Consider the following 21289-nt stretch of genomic DNA (forward strand, 5'->3'; position numbering starts at 1 on the left):
AACCAGCAACCAACCCCCAAACCTCTGGCTAACCACCAGCTTCAGCTACAGCAGCCATACCCAGCTGTAGGCACGTAGCTGAGCGATGCCCTCCCAGAGCAGGGCACATTCCAGTTACTTGGCTCTTTGGGATTAACTGTCCTTTTCATCAGGTTGGCTTGGACTACTGTTGCTGTTGATCATGCAATGCAAATCTTCCTGAGAAAGACTCTCGGGCTATTGATTACAAAAGATAGCCGTTTCGACAACCATTACATAACAAAATCCAAACCCTCGATGTTGCAGGCAGTTGTTGTCATAGATAGGAACTGTTTATTGATCACAACCAGATATGAAAATATGCATCCTTTACACTTAGCGATGCGGAATAGCTGGTGTAGCAAGATGAAAGCCATCTTTTATGCCACTTGGGGGAAAGAGCTCTGCCAGAATGTGGGAGGATGCACGTTATCTAACATCCTACCTAACACGTAGCGGCTGAGAGCAACAAGCAGGAGGAGAATTACAATGCTTCTGCTTGTGAAACATGGTGCTTGAGAAGCAGAAGGGCGTGGATTTTTTAGGTGGATTTCACCCACCTCATTTTAGGTGTCTAAATGAAGCATCGGTGTCAGGAGCACAGTCGTCCTGGGCGCTCCCACAGAGCGAGAAGCAGTTCAGATTTTAGGAGGGATAAATTGCTTTCTGCCGGCACCTCCCTCTCTCTCGACCACAGAAGACGACTAGCTACACTCCTCACCTGGGCTGAGTCCAGCTGCTGTGAGGGAGCAGGGTGGCAGAAACACCGCCTGAAGGGAAGATACTGGTAGTTGTTTGGGGCCACTTTTAAGGAAGGGAAGGGGGAAATCCTACATGACTGGCTCAGGCTTCCTCTGGCAGGGGGGAGAGCCACAGCCAGCAGCAGTCAGCATGGACAGCAGATCCTATTATCTCCAGCCCAGAGGTGTGCTCAGGAGGAAGGTTGTGCTGGGACAGTCCCCGTGAGATGAAAACCTCCTGTGATGCCAAACCCGAAGCTACGCTGATTTACACTAGGATGAAAATAGCCCTCAGAGGTTTTACACTAGTGAAAGGTCAGCCAGACTGGGACATCAGGGCCAACAGATAAAAGGAGCGGGCGAAATAGCAACTTTTCTCCTTATGTGCTGGAGCTCTGCTCTAAAGATAGACCTCTGAACTATTTATTGGGACAACTGTGTGTCCCCTCTGCCTAGGAACAGGTTTACCTCCGAATGCTGTCACTATTAGAGTAGGTATTGGACGGTTTGGCCTGGGCTCAGGCCAGGATTGTACTGTGCAAACAGAGAATTTAAAATATAGCCCTGTCCCATATCCCCTGCCTTCCACGAACTTGCTGGCATTGTGTCCCCTGTTAACACTTTCTATGAGAAATGGCCAGATCCTTTTCTCAAGTCCACAGGACTCCTCGGTGCCAGCAGAGCTTACACCCATGCGAGCTGCACAGACGGACGAGTCCGGTGCACCTCCTTGATGCCAACGTGTGCAAAGGAAAAGTCAGCTTTTACTTTCCCAGCAGATGCTGCTTTCCCCGGCGTGGGGGGGGACACCCTGCACGTACCCACTCCTTCCTCTGACCACAGAAAGCCACTGCCAGCAAGGAGGAGGGAAAGCAGAGAGGGGGTGGCTTCAAGAAGGATTTGGAAAAGCTCCAGTTATTGCAAGGCTAGTACCATGCTGAAGAAAAAAGGCGGGTGGTTCATTAAACCTGGCGTGGCCAGCAGTGCCAAGGTGACAAAGGACATTTTCCTGGCGGTCAGCCTCGAGCTTGTGAGGGCTGGGGGGGGGGAGAGGAGGGGGCAGCTGCATGTCAAAGCAGTGGAGGTGAAAGCGTGCCTCGCTATGAACACACGTAGAAAGCCAGCCCCCAGGAGGCTTCGGAGGTCTGAGGTGCTTCAGATGTGTTGGCATGATCGGCAGAGCTCACAGTCCTGCTGCCTGACCCACAGCCTCCTCTGCCCCTTCTTCCAACCACCAGGCTTTGCCGTCCGTATATCTGAAAGAGCACTTCTGTGATGTGCTTTAGCACCTGGCCATCCACCACGGTCAACATACTGGTTTTAAAGCAGTTGGGTCCAGAAAAAATCACGTTAAACCTTTCAAAATACACATTTCTCTCCTCCAGTGAGAAAGGCGACCGGCCCGCTATGGACAACTAGCCATAACACGGATAATCGACAGTAGCTGCGTGTCTCCTCTTCCTCCTGCTCTCCCCGTGAGCCCGTGTGCACCTTCCTGGCAACGGCACTGGCACGTGTGTTTCGGCCAGGCCTGGTGCTTGCTCCGGTAGGTCCCCACAGACACTTGTGCCACCACAGCAGAGAGCACGGCACGTCCTCTGCAGGGGCAGAGAGCAGTGAGGTGGCAGGGGCAGAAATGCTGCACGTGGGCTCAGCAACACGCCTGCCACAGAGCCTGCTTGTTCCCTGTTGCCTTGGCGGTGGAAGCACCTGGGCTGGAGAAATGAGCCGTTTAACTACTGCTTAAGATCAAAATGAAGAGTGCCTTTGGAAAACTGGCAAGTATTAAGCAATGCCCACGGCAGCTGGATAAATAGAAGAGGATTTTGTGTTTTGTGCAGCACTGTGAGAAAAGGGAGCGACCTTCCTCGAGGGCTGGGAGACAGAGGTTCAAAGATTTGCCTCCCAGTCTGTGCAACCGGTGAGACGCCCGCTTGTGTAAGACCAGACTCCAGGAACGCCTACCTGGGTCACCACCGGCAGCTGCTCTGAGGACGGGAGCGGGGACAGAGGTGGGAACTGATCCCTTGGAGCACTGAGCCTGGCCCGGGTCGCTGCAGGCAGCCGTGTGGTACAGGCTTTTTGGAAACTAAATACACCTCATACCGAAAATCGGCAACGCTTGCTGCTGACTTCCTCTGTGGGAGGCCTGTTTGGTCATGCCTCTGGTAACTAGGAACTTCCCTCTAATTTCAGGACTCGGTCTGTTGATGGCCAGTTTGCACTCAAAATTTTTTCGACTCAGATTGTCCTTCAAGTTGAATAATTTGTCTTTTTCCCTTCTGTCCCCCGACGGTGTTTATGGAGAGAAATCGTAAGGTCTCTCATCCTTTGCTTTGCTGGAATTCTTCTCGTGTCTCACAGGACAGGCTGTCCATTCCCCGTAATTTTCCTGGACATCTCTTCGCAGCACCTGTTCCAGTTTGAGGGCTTTCTGAAAATAGAGCTAACTGGAATTGTATACAGTATTCCAGATGAAGTTTCTCCAGTGCCTTTTTTAGAATGCTATTAGCATAATTTCAACCTCTTTTCTGTCTGATTTTTACTACAGCGTTTGACTCTATATAATTTCATCTCTCAGGGATCTCTCCCTGTCATATCCATGACTTCTTGAGTACCGGCAACACCCTCCAGCTTTCTGCTGTTGACAGATTTCATCACACATCAGTCATGTTTCACAACATTCCCGTTTTTTTAATATCTAAACTGTCAGTAAAAATATTGAAAGCCCTAAGAGTGGTCTTTGTGGAACCCCCTCATTCCAGCACAGCACCTTTGCAACGTTACTTATCTTCTTCCCTTCAAGCAGTTCCTCACTCCTTTATAATTTGCCTACTAATCTCCATCTTCTCCAGTTTGCCTTTTAATCACCTAAGTTGTGGCACTGAATCAAATGTTTTACTGAAAGCCAGCAGGTGAGACCTACCGTGCTTCCTCTGCCAAAGAGACTGGGTTATCACATCTAAGAAAGATAACTGCTTAGTTTGGCATGATCTGGTTTTGAAAGACTCATCTTGCAGCTTATCCTGTTTCCCAGCTACTCATTACATCCAATTTGTAATTATTAATTCCTCTAAATTCGTTCTAAAGGTCTCAATACACAGTTGGCAGATATCTCGTGAGGACATGTTCCATACGCTTTCTTGTAAATCAGATACGGGATTTTTGTGTGACAGATCTAAATAATATGCTATGCCTACTTGTGCTTTCATCAGCTTTTAGCATGGTCTATTTTTAACTCTTAGTTTATCAGTCAGGTGAGTGCTTGCTCCTGAAGGAGTAGGCAGATTCACTGACCTTATTCAGGACCTTCCGTATAGGCTTTATATTTTTCATATTTCATGTATTTTATACTTGAGTTCTCAGGTTGCGCACTGTGTGAACGCTTTATGCCTTCAGGCTCTGGGGAAAATGGGTTGTAAAATTTGCAAAGAGTTGCTTGGCTGACTGTAAAATATAAAATCAGTGTTTGAAAGGGAACAGCAAAACAGCTAGGGTAAATGCAGTGTTTCTCCTTGGAGTCACTCGGGTTCTCTGAGAGCTGCAGTGTTGCAGGAGCAGCTCAATGTCAGGGGAACACAGGAGTTTGTTTTCACCAGAGAGATGCTTTCCGTGCCAAGCTAGCAGCAGCCCTAGGTGAAGCCTTAACAGGGAAGCACTTTTATAGTCCCTGTGCTAGGAGGGGAGTCCTCCCCCAGTGACTGAGTGACAGAATGGTGACCTTCACCTTCTGATCCCTTTCCGTCACCCTTCTACCCCCTTTGTTTTTTTAATTATTCCTTGTTTAGGGAACTCTTCCCGTTTCAGAACTAGAGTAACATTCTTCACAGTGAGCTTCACAAGCTCTCCAAACACCTCTTCTTTATTCTCTATTTACCAGGATGCTGGATGGCAGTGAACACATGTATCCCTGAGGTTTTGCACGTTGCAAAGGCAGAATTCACAAGGTGAGAAAAACAAGTATTGTGTAACGCTCAGTTTTCCAGCACAGCAAAGATAAGGTTTCCTTAAATCCTCAAGCTTCTTTCCCACAACCATTCTAAGGATCAGCTCCACAGCCTGCTCTGAGTTCTGGGAGCTTCTGGAAGAAGTTCATTTCTAGCTTTCATCCTGCATCAAGCCTCCATGGTTCTGGGTCTAACATCTGGTGGGCTCTCTACCAGTTAGCTGATCCACTGTATTTCATCCACCACAGCAGGGGAGAGATTCCCCCAAGGTTAAGCATCTAACTTAACAACCCTAGTGGGCGCAGCCCAAGATAAGAGTTAGAGGGGATGCTGATGGCCAACCTAGTGATAGTGTTTGCACTTTTGCAAGTGGTCCTGGTGTTGGAGGGTGTGTTCCCCAGTCGTGAGGAAACAGCAAAGAAAATATCTCTTTGCAAGGGTGAAGGGGAGGTCAGTGAGATGAACGTTGCAATTACTTGCTAGAATGGGGCCTCCCAATGTTCTCTCTATACAGGAGGATACAGGCGCTGATAAGCTGGGAAAAGACAGCCATAGCCCTGCGGATTTAGAGGTACACCAAGACACTTTCTGCCTCTTAAATTCTATTTCAAATTTCCTGCAAACAGGCTAAAATTTCGCTGCCATGGGTATTTATGGGACAGTTAAGGCACCGTAATTCATGCTTTGAAGGGTGCTGTCTACTTGTACTTGAGATACAGCTGTCAGGTATCCAGTCTAATACACTTCTCACACTCCAGGTACATAAGGCAGATGTCTGTCATCACCAACCAGTTCTATCCCAGACCAGTCTCTTGAAGATGTTCAACTTGCTGACCTGTGATGTTGCTGCTTTAGTCTTTATTGTGTTTCCTCACGTTCCTCGGGGTCACGGTCTCTTCTTTCCTCTTCATGTTGAAACAGGGCTTGTTGAAGGACCTGGTTATCTGGCACTCTCAAAACATGGCCAAGGTCAGTCTGTTTTCTCCACTGTACTGTTTGTACAGCTGTGGGTAATCACGCAGGCTCTGAAATTTCAGCATTCCTTTTTGCTCTCTGGCTGCTTTATGATCACTGTCCCCTGCAGGCATCCACACTGAAAGCACTTTGATTTCTGGGGAATAGACATGTTCTTCCAAGATTTCAACTTGTACAGGTGTATGTGTAATGTATTTTTAATAACGGTGGCTCAAATAAGCTTACAGGGGAGCTCAGCATTGATGCTGATGACTTCCATATGGGATGTATACTTGACATGGAAACAGAAAAGATTCCACTCGTTTTGGTATCATATACTTAGACCAGTGAGTAGAGACATGCACGTCATGTACAGGTACACTGCAAAGCCCACTGCTCCAAGCTTACTCTGTGTTGTGTACTACCCTTACGTAGCACATGGTAAATTTAGAAACCATTAATAAAGGCATTTAGCATTAAAAAGGTATTTGTGTTACAGTTTTCTAAACAAGTATTGATTATCTGGGATTTGTTGATATAAATAGATTTTCCTGGAGGACAGGAAAATAAAAACTTCATGCTGTCTTTAAAAAGGTGAGGATATAAATGCATATCAAAGCTGTGTTAGTTCACTCTCAGGGGCCTTTGCACTGTGACAGAACTATAAAATGTTCAGTCTGTAATGGACACGGTTTTATTATGATTTCAGTTTTCCAGGTCAGAGCTGATCACAACAGTCAGGGAGGGCAGGGCCAGAATTTTGGAGACATACGGTCAAGTAACAGAGTACGACCAGGTCACAGCACTGGTATGTGTATGGTAGAGAGGAGGTTTTCAGTCTTATTGTCCTCAGCATCTTCAAGGTCATCGCCCATGAATCAAAATTACATTCTTAGACTAATACCTCTTGATAAAGTCTTCCTCAGCTCATTTTCAATAGACAAAGCTCTGTAGCACTTCTGTACTTCATCTACTTGTCTTTATCCTTTGTTTTGATGCAACTCTGAATAGTTAAGAGAATTCACCCTCCCCTGAGGCCCAACGTAAACGTCTGGTTTCTGTGCCTGGACCAACATGTCTTTGCCTTTCTCCAGAGTATGAGAAGGCTCCTGTGCCCCCTGTGGCACAGAGGTAGTGGATAAAGACTTTTGATGTGATACCAAGACATTTTTCCTAGAGCACCCGGGTACAAAAAGGCAGAACTAACTCGGTATTAGCATTTAAACAACGAGGTGAAACGTGGTCAGTACTGGTCACCATGACCCTGTGGAGCAGAACAAACTTGGATGAAAGTAGCAGCTAGGTGCGGGAAGATATAAAGCTATGTGAGAAGGTGGATGGAAGACCACCAACACACTGAAGCAAAGGCTTCTTCAACACAAATCTGTAAGCGGTACCCCTGCTCCTGACCCCTGGTAATATGGTGAGCATCACTAATACCATTTTATAAGGCAAAGGGCTATTCTCTGTGATGGAGCTGGTCATGTATCAGTCCCCTTTCCCCTCTTCATCAGGCCTTGAAGGTCCTGTGCACCAGGCAGGTTTCTTCTCCCCCTCCCTATCATCCTCAGGGTTCCTGGACGCCGGGCCAACTGCTCCCCTCCTTACCAGCCTTGAAGGTCCCAGGCACCCGGCCAACTAGGCTGTGATGACCCCAACACAGAGCAGGGAGGTGTAGCAGCACACAGAGCACTGTCTATAAAATCAAGCAGTTTCAAGTCCTAAGTGGGACTTGGATCAGAACTGCTGCTGGATGGCAAAACCCATGATCCTCCGGTGGCCAAGGATGTCATCACCGTCATCTGCTTCCTCCGAGGATTAAGTGACTCATATTCTTTTATGTGTTTTGCGCTTAGGTTATGATTGCTCTATTGATAATGCAAGCCAAGTATTAAGATTTGACCCAATCTGCAGAGGGTCCAGGTGATTAGGAACCATAAACTAAGCTGTGCTATAAATTCTGTGCTATGCCACTTACAAAATTGTGGCACACTGATTATGATTCTGAAAATTCCTGTGCTGCTCTGATCATAAAATTGTATGCTACGCTGATCATAAAATTCTGGTAAAAAACATAAAGCTTTAATTTTAACTACAATTTAGCGCCGTCATCATTCTGCCCGGGATCCTTGTAGTGTTGGGTGGCAAAACCCCTTCACATAAAATCTCTCCTGGACCAGCTGGGAATAAATAATCTAGAAGAAGTCCCATACAATCAGCTGGTGCAGACGTATCTATTTTTGGAGCAAGGGAACCAGATTTACTCCAGTGTAAATATATCAAATAGCTCATCCTCCAGTCCAACAAAAAGCAGTAAGTGGCTCTTCAGTGCTGCACTGGGGAGGGGGGTCGACTAAGCAGAGTGGTCAAGCCCAGAGAACACAGAGTCTGGCAAAGTCACAGGAGGTCCCTGAGACCAGCAGTACCAGCAGAGTGCATGCTCAGGGGGGCACTTGTTACTCTCATTTTTTTTTCTTCCCATAATCGCCGTAGCCTCTACGCATGCACCAGCCGCTAATGTTAGTGTTGCACAAGCCAGAGGGTTCTGCACTGAAGCGTGTAGGAGGGTTGGTTATTTAGTTTGTTTCTTTATCCCGCAGAACAAGGGAAGCTTCTTGTTGGGGTTTGGAGTCTGTCACTGGGAGTGGTTAATATGAGGCATGCACGATAGCTTATGGGAAGAAGGTTCCCCTAGCCTGTCATCTCTTGTGTGGGCGTGTTTTGCCCTGGAGCAACCTTAACTGCTTTTTAACAGAACTTTTTGGTGGGAATTGTTAGGAAAGCATTTCTCTAACTACCTGAGCCTCGCTGTGTTTTTGGCCCTACCTATACCACAGCATAAAATATTCTGTACATCGGGAATTCTCAAGGCCTGATAGTCATCTAAATGGTACCCAATTTAAACAGAATTGTTCCTGATTTACATTGGCATGAATGAGGGTTTTCCATATATAATGTAATATTTTGCCTCTCTCAGATGTAGACACAAACACCATTCTCAGACTCATTCTTACAGAGGGTTAACTGCAGATGAATCAGATTAACTCTCTTGCTAAGAGCCATTGCCTCCAAACTGCAGCACTGAAGAGGACCAGGAGGGTGAAGGAGAATATGTATTTTGGCACTGCTTATCCAGGGGGTACTGAGTGCTGTAGGTGCTGAAGAGCAGCTGAGACTCCTCAAGGTTGGTAGGGTTCAGATGAGAGACCGAGGTAGGTGTAAAAAAAGTAAGCAGATTCTGCTGTTATGTGATCAGATTTACCATTTCTGATGAGAACTGCACCTTCAGGCTCCCTCACTTCTGTGACTCCCATAGCTGAAGGAAATGTTTTGGGTTTGCTTTCTTTGTAGCTCTTACTCCATCAGCATCTTTTCCTAAACTACAACAAAGCATACATTTAGCCCATGGTTTCTCTGTGTCCTGCCACTACGGTAGAAAAGCCCAGCATTTCATCAAGCTGGCCAAACTGAAGCGTCTACTAGTACGAAGGATCGTATCACTCCAGTTAATCTTTGCAAGGGGCTCAGGCACAGAGAGGGGCATGGGAGAGATGGGGGGAAAGGGTAGTCTCTGCACTTCGCTTCTACTCCATTAAGGGTGTTGGTGTTGATGTAGATGCAGAATAAAGATATTCTCACCTTGAATTCCTCCAAAGCAATTCTTTCTTGTGGTTGCCTCAGTAGAATGAAATCTTTATGAAATAGCCAGCACACCCACCCAGACATAAGCCAGGCACTAACTGTTAGTGTTTAGAAACAAACTTTCCCCATGGGTATGTTATTCATAGCCAGCCACTTGCCAGTTTTCTCTTGGAAGATATAAACTAAACATTAGGAATAAAGGCTATGCACAGTTGGGTCTCTCTCTTTTTTTTTTTTTTTTCTTTTCCCAGCTGTATGTTGCAGCAAACCTGTAGCTTCTCCCTGTCTTTCTCTTTCCCACTCGCTCATTTACAAGTCAGCTAAATCGGTGGTGCAGTCCCAAAATCTTCCCGCTCATCCGCTCAAAGGCTGCACCATGTCATATTAGCGCTTGGTAGGATCCTGCCCCTTCCAAGAGAAATCCCAAATTCAACTGGCTGAAAAACTTTCACAGCTTTCAAACATTATTCCAGGAAAAGAGGAAATCATCCTCCCGATCTATCCTGCCAAAATACTATGGGCATCTCTGCTGCCTGAGAAACATAACAGGTTGTTGTTATAACAACCAGAGGCCAGGTGACCTCCCGCTTCCTTTCTACCATCAGCTGCAAAACTCGGTCATGTAACAGTCTCCAACTGAACATCTGACCCCAGTTTATGCAATCCCCCTGAAACTGTTTCATAAGCTTTTTGTCACTTGACTTCACTCAATTGTTTGTTGAAAGCATTCACAGTTATATTGGCTAATGTGAATGTTTCGGTATGACAGATAGCCCTATGGTTAAGCCCTTCATCTCCAAGGCAACCTCACAACATTGCTCTAAGAGTACGCCGTGCCATGAGAGAAAATGAAAACCAAAAGGATACGTGGGGATAATTCCAGCTCTAACTATCCATAGTGCTATTGCTTTAGCAGAGACTTTAGGAGACATTCCCAGGCTGGTTATTTCAACACAGGAGGGCATCGCAAAGATAGCATTTGTCTCTAAAGCTGTATGAGCCATACAGGTTGTTATGTGAGCTATGCCAGTAAACCTGGAGATCTTAGGCAGTTTCCAAAGAGCTACCTTGAAATGACTGAGGACATAAAGAGATGGTGATTTCATGTGTCTGACAAATCTCTTGGGCCCTACCTCTGTACGACCCCATTACTTGAGGCTGTAGGTGTTGAAGCAGCTTCACTAGCGTGGTCCTTGAATCGGACCCGCCACTGCTCCTGTGTCTGCCCTTCAGCGTTCAGCTGAGTCGATATTAGACTCAGGCTTTTATAGAGAAGGAAGGATTCATTCTCCACTCCCTTGAGCATCATTTCAAGGTGGTCTCTGCTGACAACACTGCAGCAGAGCAAAAGCCTCACTGAAGAATATTGTGTAGGAGTGTTATTAAAGTACATCATTGCCCAAAGCAGTAGTCTTTAGGGATAAAATGAATTAAGAAGTTCCTACCTCCTACAGTGGTTGTTTGCAGTTGGTTTGCCCGCTTAGAAAGGCACAGATCGTATCTGGTCCACCTACTCATTCTTTGTCCTCACAACTGTGAGTCTTAACACTTTTTTTTCCATATGAAAGCTGAGTTACCGACCTTGTCGTAGGATCTGGAGCACAGTCCAACGCATATGCAACATCTCAGTGTGACCCTAAGTCTCTGAGGAAACCTCGCTGGTTTCTTGTTAGTTTGTTTGGGTTCTTTGTGCTACCCTAAATCCTTGCACCTCCTTTCTGTTACCATTTACTATCTCAAAATGTTGCCATTCCTCCTTTGCAACTGCGCAGGTGCCATTCTCTTCAGGCATAAAGAAAACCTAACTGGAAGGGGAGGAGGAAAGGTATAATCGTCAGCTAGAAGAAAGGGAAAGATACTGCAAATAACCTGTTGCCAAAGGAGTGTAACAGTGCCACATTTAAATGGATTGTCTCAGGAAAAAAACCAAACAGTTCTTATTTATGACAACATCTCAGGGATGTCAAGCAAGGTGTTGAGTATCTCTGGGCACGTGGGAAGTGTCACTGAATCCAACAGAAATCAGTGGAAGACCAAACCTCCACTCCCCACAATTGGCTGAAAATTCGCCACTGCTGGGAAACATTCAAATGCCAGCACTCCTTCCAATATCCTGCGACATCAACAACATAACCAAAACCACTCTGCTTTTTGTCCAAAGGGCTGCCGAGAACAGGGAAATAGCACAGTTAAAAAAAAAAAAGAGTGTTTCCGAAAACAGTTTTGTACATCTTCTAAAACAAAAGGCTGTGCTTAAATGTGTGCAGCGATAACACCGACACAAATCATTTTGTGTCCTGATCTTGCTACATAGAAAGCAGAAAGCTCCTGTGCAGCTGGTAGGGCAGGAATCAAGCTGTTGCACAACTGAATATGCAGATCAGGCCTGAGGAAGTTCTGCCGGGATCCTCTTTGTACTCTGTTTTTCAAATGTGATTAACATCTGTTTTCTTAGATTAGGAAATTGGAGAGAGGTTTTATGTTACGCTTCTGAATAATTTTGAACACTGCACGACAGAGTCATGTGTTCTAGATATTTGGAAATACCAGGTTTAACAACTCCTGCTTGGCTGCTGAGGGACAGTCTAAAGCTCATTGTCAAAGCTTTACTCTTCTACTATCTGACTTAGTGATTTATTGTCCTCCTGAATCTGTTGACAGATTCACCTGGTATTCAAGTTTGCTAATAGCTGTATTCGTTTATTTGTTAAACACAAAGGCCTGAGCCGGAGCTGGTGTCCTGGTCTGGGAGAACTCCCAAAGGCTGGGCTCTGTGAACATGGACTCTGAAGCATTCACATCTCACAGCTGGGCTTATCTGGTTTCTAGTAAGGTGCAAGTTCCACCCAAAATTTTTTCCCTAGTCAGGATGTTTATAATCACTCCTGGAGGCTCTTTCCCTCTGTCAAATCGGATTGACCAATTGACCAACAGATTAAAAAATTATTAAGGGTGGGGAGGAAGGACAGACATGCACACCCACGCACAAAGGCTGTGAGGACTCTGCCTTTGTGCTCATATGGGCTTTGTTTCCTTGGGAATCCAGCTACTAAAACAGGCTACAGCTGTGACAAGAAATTAAATCTTGCAGCAGAGCAACAAGACTGATGACTTGCAAACCTTTTGGTTATGGGATTTGTAACACCCATCCCTTTTTTAACGTGTTAGAGGATGCGCGTGTAAGAAAGAAGAGCACGAATAATCCAGTGGGGCAAGCTGACTTTTTGTAGCTCATGACCATGAGAACTGAAGTGTCATCAAGTGCCCTCTCTCCAGGGAGGTATTTACATCTCCTTTGTACTCAATTGTGTGATGTCTCCTATGAACACTCATGCTAAATACCTAGCAGAGGAAACATAATTTTTACCAGGCCTAACTAAACATAAAATGCAAATAACCTGGGTTCATGAATTAACGGTCCCAAACCAGGTCAGATTAGCAATCCACAACCCCTTCAATGCCCCTGTCTCCCTGCCTGCAGGCCAGGGACCTCTGTTTTCCTACCGTGGCCTCTGCCTCCCCTGTGGCAGCAGCCACATCTCCTGCTTCTCAGATTTCTTCTCTGGGTATCAGGTGGCTTCACTATCAGATCTCTTCAGTGTAGTTAGTGCCTCCAGTTTCCAGGCCCTGTCTCACTGTCAGTTAGCATTCTCCCTGGCCTCCCTCATGTGGCATACCTCCTAGCTGTGTGCTGTGGGGCCGTCTCCCCACTGGGCAATAAGGGGAGTAACATGGCGCTTGGTGCTGGCTACTCTGGGCTGTTGTAGAATCATAAAATCATTAAGGTCGGAAAAGACCTCTAGGATCATCAAGTCCAACTGTCAACCCAACACCACCATGTCTCCTAAACTATGCCCTGAAGTGCCACGTTTACAGGTTTTTTGAACACCTCCAGGGATGGTGACTCCCCCACCTCTCTGGGCAGCCTGTGCCAGTGCCTGACCACTCTTTCAGTGAAGACACTTTCCCTAACATCCAATCTAAACCTCCCCTGATGCAGCTTGAGGCCATTTCCTCTTGTTCTATCACTAGTGGCTTGGGAGAAGAGACCAACCCCCACCTCGCTACACCCTCCTCCCAGGCAGCTGCAGAGAACAACAAGGGCTCCCCTCAGCCTCCTCTTCTCCAGGCTAAAGCCCCCCAGCTCCCTCAGCCGCCCCCCAGCACACTTGTGCTCCAGACCCTGCCCCAGCCCCGCTGCCCTTCTCTGGACACGCTCCAGCCCCTCAAGGTCCTTCTTGTCCCAAGGGGCCCAAACCCAAGCCCAGCATTCGAGGTGGGGCCTCACGAGTGCCGAGATGATCACGGGGCTGGAGCACCTCCCTTATGAGGAAAGGCTGAGAGACCTGGATTTGTTCAGCCTGGAGAAGAGAAGACTCAGGGGGATATTACCAGTGCTTATAAATATCTAAAGGGTGGGTGTCAAGAGGATGGGGCCAGACTTTTTTCAGTGGTGCCCAAAAGGCACAAACTGGAACTCAGTAAGTTCCACCTGAACATGAGGACAAACCCCTTCCCTGTGCGGGTGCCAGAGCAGGGGCAGAGGCTGCCCAGAGAGGGTGTGGGGTCCCTTCCCTAGAGACATTCACACCCCGCCTGAACACGGCCCTGTGCCCCCTGCTCTGGGTGTGCCTGCTCCAGCAGGGGTGGGACGGGATGAGCTCCAGAGGTCCCTTCCAACCCCGGCCATTCCATGATTCTGTGAGTACAGGGGCCCCATCCCTGCCCGGCTCCTGCTGGCCACACCAGTGCTGACACAAGCCCGGGGGCTGGTGGCCTCCTTGGCCACCTGGGCACTGCTGGCTCATGCCCAGCCGGCTGTCAGCCCCCACCCCCAGGGCCTTCTCCGCCGGGCACTTTCCAGCCCCTCTGCCCCAGGTCTGGAGCGTTGCCTGGGGTTGGTGTGACCTAAGCGCAGGACTCGGCACTTGGCCGTGTTAAACCTCACGCAACTGGCCTCAGCCCATCGATCCAGCCTGTCCTGTGAATATGCTCCGATTCACGACGTGTGGAAGGAAAGCGCCACGGGACTGACGTGCCGGGGAAGAGAGGGGCGGTAAGGAGGCAGAGAGCGGGGAGAGGGCCCGAGGGGGTGAAGGGAAGGCGACACGGCAGCCACGTTCTGCGGGTGAAGCTGAGGAGAGCCGATGGGGCCGCCGCCCGCCGCCCACCTGGCCGCGCAGGGCGGTGGCGGCACACGCCGGCTGCCGGCGGCTGACAGCGCCGCCGCCCCGCCCCAACACTACGCGTCCCGTCGTGCCGCGGGCGCGGGAGGCCCCACGGCGAGGCCGCGGGCTAGCTGCCCACGGAGTCGCCTGCTCGGAAGCACGGCTCGGATCCCGGCGCTACCCCGATTTCGCGGGCAGCAAGGCCCGGTATCACCCCCCTCTCCCCTACAGCTCCGCACCGCGCCTCCCTCGCCGCGGGCCACGGGCCGGAGCGCTGCACTTAGCGTGGCGTCTCGCCGTCAGGCAGCCGCGTGGGCGCCCCGGCGCGGCGCGGGTGGCGGGGCCCTTGGCGGCGCGGCAGGGCGGAAGCGGGTTGCCGGGGGGACGCGGCCTGGCGCGGCGGCGGCGGGATGAGCGGCAAGGAAGGTGATGGCGGCGCGTGTGCCTCCCCCCACTCTCTCTCCCCCTCCCCCAGGGGCGGTCCGGGGCAGCCGGGCGGCGCCGGCGGTGGAGCGGGCCCTGGGGGGCCGGTTCAGCTCCCTGAGCCGGCAGGAGGCGGAGGCGTGAGGGGTTAGAGGTGGCGGGGGCGGGGGGTGCGGGGGTGCGAGCCGGCGCCGTCCCCCGGCGGTTGCCTCCCCCTGTGTGACTAAACCCTGCCCTTACACCGAGAGGGACTGTGGCTGCAGAGGTGTTACCGCCTTCCCGCCGGGGCTCTACCGATCCGCCTGTGAATGGAGCTCTAGAAATCTCCGTCCTTGGTGGTAAAAAAAAGCAGTTGCTGCAGCCAGAAGCGGAGCGTGCGTTAGGCCTGTAACGTGCACGTAGTGCTTGTGCCGCGCTTCGCAGCCTGCGTGGTGGTGTAGCGAGGCTGTTGCACCGACCTCCCTTCAGCCAGAAAGTGGGCTCTGCAACGAGGAACCTGGCTTTTTAAAATTTAATTTTATTTATTTTTATTTTTCAAAATCAAGGCTGGGTTGTTGTTACTGCAGTCTGTGGTTTCCTGATATTCAAATTGTTGGTTATTCAGTGGAACCTCGTCTCTATTTCTCTCTTTACACACACCCACTTCAGGAGGGCCTGTTTTTTCCTGTAGGTCATGATGATGTTCCCGACTTTCGGAATACTGCAGAAAGTTTAATTCTCTGCACTATTTCAGGGGTTGTGTTTGTAATATTTTCAACTGCTACAGGAAAAACAAAACCCTGAACTCGTGTCCTAACAGAAAAGAAGGAAAAAATGATTTTCGGTTTCCTCTTTTAGAAAGTAACTACGCCCACTTCTGGTTTTGGTTTGGGATAATAAACAATTAAACGGAAACATTTTAAAATCCAGTGTTCGTCTGTAACTTTTAAGTAGCTTCCTTTTGTTCTTCTTTTAAGGAAATTGAGAGAACTGCACATATTCAAAAAGGTAGGCTTGTATGTAAGAGTTTGCCAAATTTTGGCCTCTGTTAGGAACACAAAGCGTACGGCTGTCGCAAAAAGGAGGCAGCGAGAGAGAGGAATGGTTAAAACCTGAATGATACAATGAGTCAGTCCTAGGTGAAGGAAGGATGGACAAAGGAAGAAACAGTGCAAAGTGTAAATCAGTAGTAAAAGGCAGTCCAAAAGAGATGAGTTCTGGGTGAGGGTTTGGAGAGGGAGGCTAAGGAAGAGGGATATAAGGCCAGTTGAAGGGAACAGCTATGTTGGGGTGAAAAGAAAAGAAACTGGTTAATGGGCAGAGTGTAAGGACCTAAGATAGAATCATGGAATGGTTTGGGTTGGAAGGGACCTTCAAAGGTCATCCAGTCCAACCCCCCTGCAGTGAGCAGGGACATCTTTAACCAGATCAGGTTGCTCAGAGCCCCGCCCAACCTGACCTTGAATATTTCTAGGGATGGGGCATCTACAGCCTCTCTGGGCAACCTGGGACAGTGTTTCACCACCCTCATAGTAAAAATTTTTTTCCTTATATCCAGTCTAAATCTACCCTCCTTCCGTTTAAAACAATTAACCCTTGTTGTGTCACAACAGGCCTTGCTAAAGAGGTTGTTCCCATCCTTCCTACAGTCCTCCTTTAAGATAATATGCTGCAGGAGCTAAACCTGCATACCTGAATAATGGTAGTCTACTTAAATTATGTCTTGCTTCTTTTTCTGATTACTGAAGACCCATGACATAAATAATTACAGTAATGAAAAACTTGTAGTTTTAATGACTCCTGACAATCTGAATATTTAAAATAATTTAAGAAAAAAACAGAAGGGGGGGAAAAAAAGGTCTAACCCTGTAGGCCCTTGCTCACACAGTGATTTCCATGCAGCCATTCCCTTACAGAAAGGAAACAACATCGTGTGAAGACCTGACAAAAAAAAAAACAAACTTGGGATCCTACCATGCTCATCCATTGAAAGTGGTAGGATTTCTTCTACTTTTCACTAAGAATATGGGGAAAAAGTAGCATGCTAATATGAAGATGATGTTAGTTTATAATAAGGTTCATCCAGTTATTCTATCCTGTAAAACATGTCTACGGTCAGGAATGCTTTGAGGACAGCGTTTTGATGCTTATGTGCTGGCGAAACTACTTTATTTTTAAAGATATTTTTTTGTGTGTATCTTCTATTAATAGGATCGGGTGGGTTCAGAAAACGGAAGCATGACAATTTTCCACATGGTCAAAGAAAAGAGGAAAAAGAGAATGTTAATCCATCTTCAGCTTTGATGACATCTTTTAAATGTAAGTAAGCATTTGGAAAGCCAGATTATAAACACACGTGGGGTAGAAATTGCTAGGACGTTGCTAGTATTTAGTGATGGAATAAACCAGCTTTCTCTGGGGAAGAAACATGAAGCTAGTTGGACTTAACACTTTGTACATTTAGAGCCTGGCATTTTGCTTTTTGTGCAATGAAGTCCTGAGAGTGGGATTTCACAGAGCTCCACCTGACTCATGACTTGTTCCCTTTTTCATCCTACCTCCCATTCCCCCTCCCCACCCTGCTTGCGCTGAACCTGATGCTAATAAGCAAACTGCGTAAGTGTTCGGCCAGACAAAAGGTGACCTGGCCCTTTGGTGGCAGAAAAACAAGATCTGCAGGGGCGTAATGCAAAATCTGAGCCGTGGGGACAAGAGAAGGAGATGGCTACCTTTGGGGAGACTGAGAAGGCTCTTAGCTGTTGCCCTTAGCTTCGGTACATGGATGACTAAGCTACTTTAATGTAAATCTGGATGCATTGATTTGCAAGTTGGTAGCTGTTTATACACGCGCTTTTTAAAAATAAGAATTTAGCTAACTAATACAAACCTGTATGTTGATACTTATTTCGGTTTGAGTGCCTTTTTAAAATTAGCTTAGGTCTCGGTTTCTTTAAATAAGCAAGTATAAACTTCCCTCCAACCAAATTGTTTTTATAGGATTTTGCACAAAACTAGATTTAAAATCCAGTAAACTTAGTTGAACTTTGTCATTAGACAAGCCCTAACAAAGCAAAGTCAAGCTTCAGAAATGAGAAGCTTTGACAGAATAAGGAAGGAGATGCGATACAGGGAACAGATTAATTCTTGGTGTAAAGTTTTCCCCATCCCATCTATTTTTTATGAAGCTAAGGAGGGTGAAGTAGTAAGAGCTGGATGGCTGTTATAGATGGTTGCTTCAACATCATATAAGTTCCTCGCTTTCTTTAAAACAGATATTTCTTTTTTTTCTGTGTAAGTCAGGTTGGCAGATGATTAACTTTGACCCCTTCACTTTGATATTGAATAACGTACATACGTTTGCACTTGAATTGAGTAGTGCAACTGTACTTCCAACTTCTAATTTTTCACCCTTAAGCGCATTAGTTTATCATAAGGTTGCCACTGATTCAAATTCAAAACAATGCTTGTTTCCCTCCTTTCCCATGCAATCCAGGCAGCAGCGTTTGGTTAATTTCAGAAAGGATGTAAGAGACATGGTTTATTTAGCTTTTTAAAGATCCACTCCCTGTATTGCAGTAGTGCTTATCAGCCCCAGATGGAGACACTGGTCATCTTTGTCTCCATGTCAGACGTGGGCGTTAAGAAAAGGTGTGCTCCAGATGGCTTAAAATTGAGCAAGCTGTGTAAGGTGAACCAGAGTGGCGCACTATTTCTATGTATGTTGCCCGAATCTAAACAACTTAGTGTGTGATATTAAATGGTTACACACATTTTGCTCTTTTTCATCTCTTTGGAAAAATAGTGTACTTAAATTGACATAGTTATCTGTTGGCACCAAAGATTTCTAAAATAATGAATGAGAAGTTTTTCTTCCATAATAATCACCAAAACCCAAGGAGTATTGAGTCACCCCTTTTTTTTTTTGCGTAATGCATTTTAAATATGACAGCTCAGTGATACAGAGTGGATAGTACCTTGGTTTGTAAGGTTAAGATTTATTAAGTGTCATTTTTAATGGTCTGATTCTACACCACCAAAATCAATAGAGTCTGAGTCTGCTTTCAGTGGTAGATTAGACATTAAAATGGAATGTGTGGAGGAAATGGCTCTGTGGTCTGGGTGTGTTAGCATGGAGAATCCCCCGAGTTCTAATCCTTTGCCATTTTAGGCAACGGTACAGTAGGTTTTCTTGCATCCTTTTAGGCTAAAGATTACCATATTTGTCCATGTTTAACTTCAGGTCACAAAACACTTCCTAGTAGTCCCTAACATGTTTAAAATCTAATGTAAAAGTCTAAAAGAGGCAACTGTCCAGAAGTGATTGGAGGCATTGCTAATATTGTAGATCTTCGGAATAGTGAATTTCCTGGTAGGTGAAATTTGTAAATGGTCATTGGAAATGTCATATATGGCATCCTATGAAGGAAAGTTGCCCGTCCTCAAGTTCCTGTCAATATGAGCTGAGGGAAAATTTATTCTTGATGATAATTCAGTGGTGGACTTGCCTCTCAGAATTGGGAAGAGACACACCAATTGGACGTGAAAGATTTCAAAGATCAGTAGGAGCATTTGTGACTTATCTTAGAGTTTCAGAAGACTGGGAAGAACAGAATAAAATAAGAACCACCAAGTTTTTATCAAGGTGATGAGGAATACGGTTATTTTTGTAGCTTCATCTAAACTTTGCTTGCCAGAAATCTGCTATGCTTTTCTAAAGGACACTCGCTTGTCAGACCTCTTAAAAATGTAACCTCCTAGCTTATTTTTACCAGCTTCTTGCATGGGCACTTTAACATCCCAGTTATGCAGGAAGAGTGTTAGATTTCTTGTAAGTATCTATTAATGTTTTGTTTAGTGAAATAATGGTCTATAAGATGTTAATGGTTTCTGTGAAACATTCATAATGTTTGTTTGTGGTAACCAGACACACATTCTCTCTTCTCTGTGTTCATTGTAATGAGACAGAGACAATTTACATCATAAGTCAGAAATCTTATTTTAAGTAATTGATGTCACTTTGCTTTAGTACTTCTAGTTCTATATTAAAATAATTGACTTCCGGTCAAATCTAGCTGGGATGTGAAATGCAACCTTTCTTTTTACTAAATGGTGCATTTTTAACAGTATATGTGCCTTAGTCAAATGCCTTCTTTTGTTTGTTTTCTTTTAGAGGCTGGTGACTCTTATTTGCTAGTGATTGGAGGGTTTCATTTTTTATTTTATCCTACTGAATTTGGCTGAACTTTTAAGTCAATTTCCTGAACAGCAGTATTGCAGAATAGATTTTACTGGTTAAAACAAGTATTTTACCTTAAAATTGTTTGGGCTGCCTTAAAGCATCATTTGTACCTAAACTTTATATATTTGAACCTGTCTTACTAAATAAAAGTAGTATTTATGATGAATTTTGCAGCTCTGGCAGGTGGCAGGCAGTGGTGGCCTCCGCAGCCATGCCCCATGCAGGAGCAGCAGCGCTGCCCACCTTGAGGAGAAGGCTGGTGGGGCTGGGGCCTGTAAGCAGTTATTGTAGCACAGGTTCTCTGCTCTTCCCCTACCGTGTGCACGTGTGATAACCATGCTTGTTACTATAACGATTGACTCTGCAGCGTTTCAACTGGAGCTTGACACCAGGCATGATAAATATGAACGGCTCGTGAAGCTCAGTCGTGATATAACAATCGAAAGCAAAAGGACAATATTTCTGCTCCACAGGTTTACCAGGTGAGTCACACTGAGCATGAAAGTGTTCACAGAAACCTAGAAGCTGCCTTGCAGTGTCCTCTGTGTTTGTGATTAAGAGCTGCAGCGTTCTGTTGAAAAGAATTTAATTAACTTCCCATAAACATCCTTTAGGGTGGATGTGAGGTAATGAATGCACACTCCAGTTAGAGAATTAAAAGACGCTGGTTCAGGTTTCTCAGCAGGTTTTACTGATGTATTAAACAGGATCAGAGTAGTAGAGCGTAACAGCAGATGAGAGCTTTCCAGCTTTTAGCAAGCTGGGAGAGAAGAGCATGTGCCCTTCCTTCAGGTTAGCTGCCTCTGCAGTTAATTCACCGTTTTGGTTTTTGCAGCCCCACCCTAGGTCCTCAATGCAAAGAGGGGGTGACCTGGGGTCTGTTTACTTCAATACATGCCGCAGCCTAAGAGGCTTTTGGGTGAAGTTTTGAGATTCTACATGTTTTGTATTCTCATGAGCCTTCAAGCAATCTTTAGAAGCCACAGACAAACTAGAAGAATAACAGGAAAAGTTGAAGCTTTGCGTAGCCAGTTGTAAAAAATGTTTACTGTATGTGTCAAACATTGGTCTTACATTTACAGTTATAACATCTCTCCCTGTTCCTTTTATTTTTATATTTTGTTACCTATCAATGCATTTCTGCTGAGTAGTAACTATTTATAGTTACCATAGTAGTTA

General features: G+C 46.3%; 1 protein-coding gene across 3 annotated transcripts in view; it reads left to right on the forward strand.

Annotated features, from left to right (window-relative positions):
• The first annotated feature begins 14790 nt into the window (after window positions 1-14790).
• TSNAX (translin associated factor X) overlaps window positions 14791-21289 on the forward strand; it is a 30776-nt gene continuing 24277 nt past the window's right edge. Inside the window, exons 1-4 of one of the 3 annotated variants that reach the window (XM_064445692.1) lie at window positions 14834-14895; window positions 15849-15879; window positions 17083-17190; window positions 20478-20592. In XM_064445692.1, the coding sequence (XP_064301762.1) occupies window positions 17175-17190; window positions 20478-20592 (131 nt within the window). In that variant the 5' untranslated portion in view covers window positions 14834-14895; window positions 15849-15879; window positions 17083-17174. Of the gene's footprint in view, window positions 14896-15848; window positions 15880-16790; window positions 16867-17082; window positions 17191-20477; window positions 20593-21289 lie in introns of those variants that run through there. The other 2 variants (XM_064445691.1, XM_064445693.1) reach the window with 2 other exon arrangements.

Source organism: Phalacrocorax carbo, chromosome 3 (assembly GCF_963921805.1).
Source record: "Phalacrocorax carbo chromosome 3, bPhaCar2.1, whole genome shotgun sequence".
NCBI classification, from domain to species: domain Eukaryota; kingdom Metazoa; phylum Chordata; class Aves; order Suliformes; family Phalacrocoracidae; genus Phalacrocorax; species Phalacrocorax carbo.